The 11667-nt window shown below is 46.2% G+C and overlaps 1 protein-coding gene across 2 annotated transcripts in view; it reads right to left on the bottom strand.

The window, feature by feature from the left end:
* LOC120582244 (uncharacterized) overlaps positions 1 to 11667 on the bottom strand; it is a 118626-nt gene that overhangs the window by 71068 nt on the left and 35891 nt on the right. The window contains exon 3 of one of the 2 annotated variants that reach the window (XM_039837490.1): positions 3577 to 3703. The exons of the other annotated variant lie outside the window; for it this stretch is intronic. Coding sequence (XP_039693424.1) covers positions 3577 to 3703 — 127 coding nt within the window. The remainder of the gene's footprint in view (positions 1 to 3576; positions 3704 to 11667) is intronic. 2 annotated transcript variants of the gene reach the window in all.

Below are 11667 nucleotides of genomic sequence, written 5' to 3'. Positions count from 1 at the left end.
AAAAAATCTTTGTGCCACGAGCCATAAGGGCCTTCATACAATGATGTATAAAAATATCCGCGGCAAGAAGTAAAATAAAAATATCTGCTTATTTACTCTAGTTTTTCAGAATTTTATGCAAAGGCATGACTGGGCCAAAAATTGTAAATGCAATTTTATGCCCAAATCAAATCCTCTTACAAAAACTACTGCCAAAAGATCTGTTTGACGTCGTTAAGCCCCAGTCAATATTTCGATGCCATCTTGTTTGAGTACAAGCAGCGAACCCAGACCGTCTCCTGGCGCTTGGCACCATGGGGTTTAATCTGTATTAAAAGTTCTTATCTCCGATAGAGAGACCTGTGGGAAAAGCCCTGATCAAACTCGACAGTTCTGCCTACAGAACAGCAACCAACGTGGATGCCTGAATCTGGAAGACACCTCACAAAACCAGACTGCGCTATCGAAGAGGCCTTGACAACGGATGCACAGACTTCACAGTAAAAACGTCGCCTTTCACTTAGGAGGGAAGAAATACTTTGGTCCGACATTGCTCAGAGTTCAGAGGCTGCCTCCTGGTGATCTCAGGTAAGCCCTTTCCTGATTGGACCCCTCACCCAGGTGCTTGATACCCCCAATGGCTGGCTTCAAGTGTTGGTGGGGTAGGACCTTATACTATTGGTTGATAGATGGGCAGCAGGTTATCGCTCCCCACCTGTGCCCACAGAAGACATGACTAATCAATCACATGCAACCTCATATCTCCAAACGCTGACCCCAGGCAGCAACTCACCTTTGCAAACCTAGGTTAAGTCCCCTGACTGTGACAAGGAGAACCCTCCTGTCTGAACCCAGAAAGCAATTTCCTCATCTACGGCTTTTGGACCACAAGCCTAGGGACACTGCTAAGGGAACGTATTACGAAAGCTTTGCGCTTAAAGCATTCAGCAGTCCACCAGCAGTCAGGTTTCGGATTCCAAGAATGGACTGGTATGAAGCAGCCTGGCTCAAAAAACTTGGTAAAAATACCAACTGAACCCAATATACTGGGCCCTTTGTTCATGTGGGCTGTTCATAGAGAAATGTCCCAGTTCAGAAGTATTTACAAAGAGCTGAAATGACCATTCACCAAAGACCTCTTGGGTAGCTCTGAAGTGATTACAAGGGAGGGCTGGCCACCAGGGAGGACTGATAAAACCTGATTATCTGGAAGCCAGGCTTTCCTGTCAAACTGCATTCCAAAGACAACGCAGGATGTCACAGAGGCTGTGAAACTACACACGTCCCCGGCTGGATTACCTGCTCAACCTCCATCACCAGCCCACCCTGGTTCGTAAAAGTGGAACCCAGAGACTGTGGAAAACCTTCCTGCTTCCTTTAATCTGGGCGTGTGATGCTTGACAGAGGGTCGGGAATCCATGGCTTTGCATAAACATGCCTATGGCATTAATAGAAGAATGTATAAGGAATGTGGATGCTAAAGACACTTTTGGACCCTGACCGGGTTGCAGACATCCAGCAAGGTCACTGCACTTCCTAAGACTCCCCGAGGTTTCACTGGTTAAAGACAACCAGCAGTGGAGACTGGGGATCAGAAGGCGATTATTCACAGCCCGATTTCTGAGGCACGGTGCTGTATCATGCAGTTACTTGAAACTATGAAGAGTTAATAAAGTGTTAAAAATTTAAGAATAAGGTTTGCTTTTTAAAATAGCATTGTCAGATCTAGCCATATCACAACATCCCTCGTACTCTGATGAGCTGTCGGAGTGGGAGAGAGGGTGACTCTGGGTGACGGCCAGGGAACTGCCCATAGCTGGCAGCCTGCTTTGTCTATGCCATCGCCCTCAGTGAGTACTCATTAGTCCTGTCCTGTTAACAGTTATGGCAGTTACTAAGTACCTCCGTGCTTTATCCCCCTGTCCGAAATCTGTTACCGTGAGTTTTGCTGGAACCCATGGAAGTATATGTCACGTGTCAATATTACCTAATGCCTGCAACTGGGTGGGGGTAGAGGGACAAGAATTTTCTCTGAAGCAATCAGAAATCTCTTGATGGAGAACTTAGAACTGCCTGGAGGAGGTTGCTACTTGGAGCAGGTGGTTACAGCTCACTCCAGGGAGCCTAAGGTCCCACCTGATAGGAGGAATTCCAGGTTCAGGTTATGTCTATGCATCTTCCAAAGGCTTCTCATCTCAATATGGTTTTCTATGCTGGAAAGAGAAAGGCACTCTCTGGACTGCCTGAATCACGGTGTATTTCTCACTGCAAAGCACTCGATGAGTTTTTGGATTAAAAAGGAAGTGTAAGCAACAAGCACAGATTTTCCAGGGTCTGATTCTTTGCATCTAGAAGCCAAACCACCACGAATGACCTTCACCATCATTACCCTGTCTCCATTATCTCATTCTCATCCTATTGATGAGGAAAATAAAAACACATTAAGTGAAAAGATTGGGGTTATGAAAAATTGTTCGACATACTCATAATTCGGTAAACCAAAAATGATGCATTACTTATGAGAAAAAATGCGAAACATGCAGCAAAATATTAATAATGACGGAACCCTTACCCATCTAGCTGCAGTTTTGTATCATATGGAATGATAGCATTGACTGTATTGCACTCCATTTAGAAAGTTCTTCATTGTATCATGCACACGCAGAGGCTAACAATGTATGTAAAAATACCACATCTCACGCTTTTAGATTTCTATAGGAAAGAATCCAAGTGCTATTGAGTGCACACCAACATACCATACAATGCTGTGAAGAAAATTACCCTACTTGACTTATACAATTGATGCTTAGTTTGAAGTCTCTTAGCATTTTCATCTATTCAACGGAAAATTGACCCTCTCTGTTCTAGATTAACGGCAATCGGCTAACACAGTAGTCTCCAAACTTTCCTGAGCACATGACCGCATTAGTAAAAGGAAAATTGTGGTCATGCCAACGCCATATGCATGTTTACTTATAGAGTAGGTGCATGCACTACTACGCTAACATATTCGGTCCATTATCCAATGTATGAGACTAGAACTCTTCTAGTCTAATAATCTACAGTTTTCTTGCACCACAGTGGGTTACTTTGTGTGTCCCCCATTTTGGAGATCTCAAGCTTAGACAACTCAGAAAAGAAAGTGGTCAGCATGGCATGGATGATGTTAACTTGCTTCCTGAGAAGTTTCGGGGCAGGGGCTCCAGAAAAGCCCAACGCTCACCCCTCTCACATGCAGCCACACCCTGGAAACCCCCAACCAGATGACAGAGTGGCCCTGACCTCCTGCACCTAGCAGGTCACCAGCAGGAACTCATTCTTCCCTGGCCCAAAAGTCCTTTCCCACAATGAGGTTCGGAGCAGCTATGACTGGAGACCTCAGCACAGCTGGCTGAGGTTCAAGGCGCCTCTGAGAATGAATCACTTCCCTATTTTTTCAGATGGTTCGTCAAAAGATGATTAAATAGAAAAGCGTTAGTGATTCTTTTCCTGCTCAGAATTTTATAAATATAAATAGACAGCTGTCAGAGTAGTAATATCAGAGTTTTTAATAAAAATCTAATGTCGATTAGGACATTAAGGAAAGTCAAAAAATACCTCGGTGCGATGCTGCATCCAGATCTGTCTTTAAAACAGTCGATAAGAAATGCTGAGAATTTGCATGGTTTTCTATTTCCTCCAAACAAGTCCCGAGTGACACGGGAAAACTCTTTCAAGTTCAAATCTGCAGGGTGATGGAGATTAAACGTTAAAAAAAAAAAAAAAAATCATCCCTGAACTATGTGAATCCAAAACAAGTCTCATAAAAAATGTTTCTTAACCTCGGTTCCACCTCTGCAGATGCAGAGTCTGAGGACTCTAGGATTTTCAGCCCCGGTTTAACATGCAAGAGCCAGCGGAAAGCAGGAATGAATGCAGAATCTCTGCTGAGGAATCAATGAACAGACCAATGCATGAGCGAATGAACGGCCAAAGAAAGGAAAGATAACCTGGATTTACAAAGGAGATGTGAGTGACGAGGGCAGATCTCCGAGGGTCTGATTCTCGGAACCCAGAAGCCAAACAACCACAAATGACCTTCGCAATCATTTCCCTGTCCCCATGATCTTATTCTTGCCCTTTTGGTGAGGAAAATGCACATTCGGTGAAAAAACAAAACAAAACTGGGGTTATAAAACATCGTTCAACATAATCATAATCTGGTAAATCGCATTACGTCACTTTTGTACCTGAAGTACATTGCTGAGGTGTAGATGTAAGGCCTGTGTGCTCTCAGGATTTGTCTTATAGACACCTGTGACCTTCCACAGGCTTTTTTTTTTTTTTTTTTTAGTACATACTGGGAACATAGGTAGTAACGACTTGGTCTCCAAGAGCTTGGGACCAAGTGAGGAAGATAGTGAGCAGAGGAGGTCAACTTAGGCTGCTCTTGTGAGAGTCTGAACAAGTTGCAGGAGGTCTTGGGGGAACTCTGAACTTGGGAGAGCAGAGAGGCTTTGGGGGAGGAGCTGGTCTGCGGGCTGGAGGTGGGGGGGTGAAGAGAAGGAGATGAGCCTGCGAAGGCGGGGTGCAGGGGCATGCCCTGCACGGGAGGCAGCTGGAGGGGACGCAGAGGCAGGGCACAGTGTGACTAGGGACTGGTGACAAGCTCAAAATGCTTAGGCCTGGAGGAGGAGGCTGACTGCCTGCACCTTGCAAGTGAAGGCATTTTCATTTTATCCTGCAGGCGAAGAGGAAACAAGCTGATTTTAAGTAGGACACAGACTTCTGTATTTTTTTGGGGGGGTGGGGTGGATGGGGAAGCTCTAACAAGGTGAAAATAGAAAGTATGCGACTTTAAGTTATCGGCTATGTTAAAACATCATTTTTTCCTTCTATATTACGATCTCGAGTGCCAAATCATGACTAATGGGCAGCATCACCTTTAGATTGATCAGAAGGGGGTCTGCTTCATAGAGAGGTGCCGAAGACAGCAATCTGTACGTGATATACACCCATGGGTGTCTGTTATATGGAACAAAATCTGATAGACTTGAGTTAAAGGTGCCCCACACTTTATATACGGTTGAGAAACCGACGAAGGCTGCCCAGACGTGTGTGCTGGGTGTGTGTTCCAATCAAACCACTGTATGCAAATAATGACTTAGGTGTCTCCAGAAGCAGACACAAAGACTTAACATGATGAGTCTCGTTATGTTAGAAACCGGAAAAGAAAGGACACTCCATATGTCCATGACACACGACAGAAAGTGACTTCTGTGGTTGCCTCTGTCCCTTATAGCCACCCAGGAAAAGGCAGAAGTTCCTCAGGAGACAGTGGGGCACAGAAATGCTGTAGCATGTTGGGTGGAAGAAACTGCCATCTGTCATCCTGAGCGGCACGGTTTTGTGACACCGAGACACTGTTTGTGTGTTGGTTGCTGGGGGATACTGGAACTTGCTGGGGGATACTGAAACTTTCTGCGTGCTCGTCTGTAGTAAGGTACCAGGCAGGAACCTTGAAGAGGGTGTCCTCCGAGCTGCAGAAAGGGCTCAGCTCTGTGAGGTCACTGCATACCAGTGTCTAGGGGACAGCGTCTAGGGCTTGTCGGGGGGCCAGAGGAACAGGTTTCCTTTGTGAGGGTTACCCCCATCATTTAACATGCTGTGGGCCAGGAGCGAAGGGTATCTGGTAGGTACTCGGGAGGTTGGTGCTGGCTTCCAACTGGGGCAGCTCCCCTTGTCACCCCTGCCCCCCCATGCGGCAGGCAGCTGACTGTCACAACCTGTGCAGGTGTTAATGAGGAACATGCCGAGTGGCTTTTTACAATCCTCACATAGATAGGCTTCTTCCAAAATGTGGTAGTAAACGTTGGAGGTAAACCGATGAAAGTTTGTTGCTAAAAGAAAACCAGCTGACAGACATTTCTTTGTATGATGCCGGTACCGTGTGTGTGTGTGTGTGGGGGGGCGTTGCCTACCCCCTCAGCCATGAGAACAAACGTTTACATGGATACCTCCGAGTGAGGGACGCGTGGTGGCGCTTGCGGAGTGGAGTGCCTCTCTACACGTGACAGAGACATCAACCTGGCAAGGCCAGGCGATCCTCACTCATCGCACCTGCATGCCGGATGCGTTTGCCACCAGAGGAGAACTCGGGCACCATCAGGGTGGGTGGCAAGGACATCCCTAGCACGCCACAGCCCCCCCTTCGCGACCCACCTGCCCTCTTCCACGCCAAGGGTTCCGACTCAGACCTGCCACCGCAGGGGAACCTGCCTTCTTTGGAAGGCTCGGGTCATTAACACCGCCATTGTTATTGCTGTGACTGTGTTCATCAAAGGTGCTCTTCGGATAAGCAATTCTGATTTGAATGAGCAGAGAGACGCGTGACTCAGCATGGCCTGCTACGTTCCCTCGTGGGCTGACATCTTCTGCCCCTCTTCCGGCTTCTGATATGTGTCACTGATGCCTTGCTGTTTTGCCATCAAACACTGGCCCTGATGTCAGGCTTTGCTTTTATAGGGCTGCTTTGAAAAGAAACAAAAGTCTGATCCACCTCCAGAAACAGAAGCTCCCGCCCGTGCTCTAGAAGGGGCAGCTGAGAGCACAGGGAGGGTTGAAATGGGCCAAGGCTTTTCCTCCCAGATGAGGAATGTGACATGGGACAAAGACTCAGTTGAGTGCTGTAGACTGAATTGAGAACCCCAATCTGCCCAGAAAGGTGGACTCTATCTAGGCCTGGAGAGGGGTCACAAGGTAGGAGGGGAGACTTGAATTTCTGGTGAGTCGAGGGCAGACGAAAGTTCTCCAATCCTGTCCACAGCAGCAGCACAAAATACTACATACAACTGGAAAGCCCCTTACAAATGATCATGCAGCCATTTCATTTTACATATAGGTAATTGGCCTCCTTCTCTGGGCTTCAGTTTCCCTAACGTGACACCACAAACAAGTGATTGGGGCAAAAACAACCTGTGCAGGTGTTAATGAGGAACATGCCAAGTGGCCTTGTTGTGGGGACAAAAAGGCTTGGACGTCCTGCTTTTGAGTAAATCTTATTACCAAAATGATAATCGCTGTTTGCCTCCTCATAGAATGCCTTTAAAACATGCAGCCTAAAAGCTCGATCGTAAGAAACCTTATTTTGGCAAGAGATATGAATAGACAGTTCATAGATGAGCACATTCAAATAGCCAGAAAACACAAAGACGCCCAGCCTCAGGAATTGTAGGGAAATGCCAGTCACAGCAACAAAAAAAAGTTTTTATAAATATATATAAAAGATTTCTGTCCCCTCAATGGCATCGCTGTATATATAATTAAGCAACTCTAGTCACCAATCTACTTTTGAGGTTTTTCCACAATGACCCTGGCCCTTCTAACTGCCACTCAGAACTGCATGGCTTGGATGTGCCCTAAAGTATTTTTTCATCCCCTTCAGGTGGGTGTTGAGATTGTTTTCCATTTTTTCTGTCACCGGTACTGCATCTCCTGGTGCTCACGGGGTGTCTCTTTGGGGCAGGACACTGAAGTGGAGTTGCTGGGGAGCGGTTGGATCTCACGATTCACTAGGCACTGTCTGCATTTACAATCCTGCTGTCCAGCATGGCAGGCGGGTTCTACTTCAGCTTCCTCTCCGAAGCTCCATCTTTGCCAGACTTCGACACTTCCATTAATCTGCTGGCTGTGGCACGGCTGCCTTCTGAGCTTCTAATTGCATCTCCCCCATTACTGAGTACCTTTTCATATGCTGTGGATTATCAGTTGTGCCCTTCTGCAGAGAGCTTCTCCCTACATGTTAACGTCTTTCTTGGCTTCGCAGCGGTTTTCTCCTGGAATCTTAGGAGTCCTTCGGGTTGTGTCAGAATTAGTTTTTATTGTTACAGTGACAAATAACTTCTCCTGGGGAGGGGCTGGTTTTTCTACCTTCTAAAAATGGCTTCTACTGTCATTCATAATTTTCCTTTAATCGCTTTTTTTTTTTTCCTGTGCCTTGTTCAAGAAATCCTTCCTTCCCTGAGGTCCTAAAGGTATTTACCTGTTTTTCTTCTAAACATTTAAAAACTTTGTCTTTCACATTTCGGTCTTGGGATCCATCTGGAATTTATTTTTGACAAAGCTAAGTTTCTATTTCCCTATATGAAAAATCAGTTAACCTAGCACAATTTATTGGCTTGGCTCCCTTTTCCCACTAATAAATAATGCCAGCTGTAAAATACAACTCTGATATATACCTAGGCCAAAGGGACAGACTAGAGAACCCAAATAGAATGTAACATTATTTTAATAACTCTATGAAAAGAAAAACCTATCTCATTGTGCAAGGCTTCTCTATTCTTCGTCTTGGGTGTCCTTGGCCCTTTATTATTCCACATGACTCTCTGGTTTAGCTCGTTAAATTCTGTGGGAAATTTTATCAAAGCTTTTATTGAAATTGTTCTGAATTAACATATTATTTGGGGAAAACCTGCCATTTTTTACGGTATTCATTTATGTCTCCATTTATTTAGATATTCTATCTGGTCCTTCAAGAAAGTTTGGTAATTATCTCCATACATACACTTTTCCAGTGAGATTTATCACTGAGTTTCTTAGTTTTTATAATTAGGGGACTCTTCTACATTTCATTTTTTTTAATTAGAAGTTGCAAGTGTTTAGGAATCTTATTGAACTTTTATCCAGTAAACTTTCTGAATTCACTGAATTGTTTTAATCATGAAGATTATCTTGGATTTTCTAAGATAACTACCATATGGGTTTCTGGAGAAAAAAAAAAAGATAAATTTCTTCTCGTTTCGATTCCTACGCCCTTTTTCTTTTCTGGTTTTATCATAGTGGCTGGGACTGCCGGTACGAACGCTAAAAAAGGTAGCGGAACAGGGCCTCCTCGCTGTATCTCTGCATGTAACATCTGGCCAGTAAGCCGGGCGTTTTCTGTAGGGTTTCGGTAGGTGCCCTTCATCAGGGCCTCTCATTCGTATTGGTCGATTTTTTAAAAAATTGAGAATGGGTGTATATTTTTTTTACCAAACGCTTTTTATGCATTTATTGAAATAGCTGAACACCCTTTTCCCTTTAATCTGTGATTGTGGTCGATTATACAAATAGACTTTCAAATGGAAAGCCACCTGTGCATTTCCTCGTCATGATGTAGACATGACACAATCCCCTTTATAACATTTTCTTAAACTTTTCTGGAGAGCCAGGGATTTTTTACAGGAAATATTTCATATAATAAAAAAAAGTTTAAAAATTATTTTCACAGAGTTTTACAAAAGATCCCGTGGACAGAGGCATTTATTTGATTTTGTCTGAAAACGTCACTTGTATGTCAGAAACTACGCTCACTGGACTCAGAAACCAAACTCAGCCCGGCTACCATGACAGCATCGCTAGCTGGACTGCTCGCTCACACCTAAAGGATGAGGGGAGGGAAGACAGTATGGGCTGTAAGGGGCTGGGGCGGGGCACGTTCCACGTTGACCCCACAGTACCCCAGGACCCTTGTTCTAGCAGCCAATTCAGCAAATAAGAAATGCTGACGTTCCGTCCACTTCTCGGAGATGCCACAAACCAAGAGGGAAAAACCCCACACCGGTTTCTCGCCACCCCCGAGGCCGGGGCAGAGAGCAGAGGACAGACGTATGTCCTCAGTGCCCTGCTGGCTCCTGCGTCTGCTCCTCTCCTGGACTTTACGGCAAAGGAGCAGAAGAGATAGAAGAAGAACAGTGTATAATAAGAACATTTTTTTTTTCGTCTACTCCAGAGGAAAGTCATTTATCCTAAGAAAAGGACCCCAGAAGTCAGGCGGCTGGGGAAAGAGGCAGGGATGCTGTGGGAGTGGAGATGTGATGCTACCAACAGTGTCTCTGGACCCAAGGACATCTCTCCGCCTCCAGTGAGCTTCTCTATCCATGGCTTCTTTGTGAGGAAAATGATCCACTCAGCAAACGTCTGCTAGTACTTGCTCTGGGCCAGAATCCTGGCTAAACACTGGAGATCCAGGAGTACCTGCCTTCCTGGGGCCTCCAGTCTACTGGAATTCTAACATTTAAATCAAGGCTTTAAGTCTTATAGCAGAGAAATGCAAAGAATTACAGAAAACCACAAAAAATGGCGGGGGAGAGGCTTATTTGTAAATAAATCAGTACAAATTTCACAGAGCAGCATGATTAAAGTCTTCTGTCGAGGACGTTGGCAGAGAAGTCTAATGCTATGGAAGGTATCAGAAAGAGAAAAAAATGAAAAAATGGAATGTAGAAGGATTAAGGGATGGAAAGAGGAAAATAAAACCCAGTGGTTATCACCCATGGGCTGGGTACCATGGCAAATGCTCTGCGTTCATTCACTCATTTCGTTCTCACGGCCTCCCTGAGTGGAAGTATCCTTACTCCCATCAGCCCCACAGAGAAGACAGGAACCAGCCGAGAGCCACAAGGGATTCACTGACCAGCCTCTTAACCTCCAGGTCTCCTTCCTGAGGAGGAACCCTAAGAAAGTGGCATCCTCCTGGAGACACGTGGGTCCTTGGGTTGGACGAGGGGGCTGGCCTGGGAGGAGAAACACAAAGGAGTGTCTGCAGGACCAGCTGTAAAGTGGAGGGGTGACAGTGCCATGGACAAGCTGATGGCTTGCCACCTGTTCACATCGAGTGTTCCCAGCATCATTCGGCATTTCTTAGAGGCAAAGTTCCCTGCTGCCCCTGAGAAGGCGTTGCAGAGGGTGGTGGTGGCAGAGGTCGGTGTCTCTTCCAGGGTCCCAGCGGGCAGCGCTGCCACTGTCCCCATCTTTAACATCATCGGTATCCGTGGCAGCCGTGATCCTTGCACTGACTGAGCGCTTTCACGGAGCGAGGCGCTGTTCTAAGCATTTCACAGTCTCCAGCTCATTAACCTTGGACCTGAAATGCTATTATCTTGCCCATTTTGCTGCTCGGGCCCTGAGGGATGAAGCAACTCATCCAGACTTACAACCAGGACTTGAACCCCGCTGTTCTGTCTGAATAACTAAGTGTAGATGCCCCCTTGCCAGGCAGTTCTGGCCCCAAACTTGCACCCCCACACAGCAAACCAGAGCCCTGCAATTAACTGGCCTCCCACACTCTGGACGTCAGTTCATCATCTCTTTGAGGGAGCTAGTGGCCCTCACGCAACCAACCCCAAATGGCTTATCCTAGAAGTCCTTCTAAGCCTGTACACCGAGGAGTTCTGGGAGAGACAACTGTCTCCATCTTGCTAAATTTCCCTGCAGTGGGAACGCACTGGGGACAGTGCCCAACCTGAGTGCCTTTAACATGGCTCTGTCCTCAAGAGGAAGCTGTGGCTCTGGCCTCACCTTGGGCCTAGGCTGTTTGCTCCACGCGAGTGTCCACCGACCCAAAGGGACGTACCCTGTGCTGGAGGCAGATGTCTTGGTTCGGGTCTCAGGCTTGCCCTTAACAGGCTGTCTTCCCAGGCAGAGGACTCTGGGCTTGGTGCCACCTTCATAAACAGGGCAGGTTGAACAAGATGGCCTGGAAGTTTCTCTCATGTCCCAAGTCTAAACTGTGCATCTTAACCGAAGCCTCCTTTCTCCACGCTTTGCCCACGGAGCCTGAGACAACTCGTTAACTGGTCTTCATAAGCTTCTGTCCTCAGAATTGCTTCTCTTCTTGGTAACAGAACTGGGGAAAGCCTGAGTGTGTGGGAGGGGCATGGGTGGGTGGGT

The sequence above is a fragment of the Pteropus medius genome, unplaced genomic scaffold (genome assembly GCF_902729225.1).
Source record: "Pteropus medius unplaced genomic scaffold, Ma_sr-lr_union100, whole genome shotgun sequence".
Lineage (NCBI taxonomy): Eukaryota > Metazoa > Chordata > Mammalia > Chiroptera > Pteropodidae > Pteropus > Pteropus medius.
Note: the sequence above shows the minus strand (reverse complement) of the source record. Positions and strands in the feature narration are given on the sequence as shown.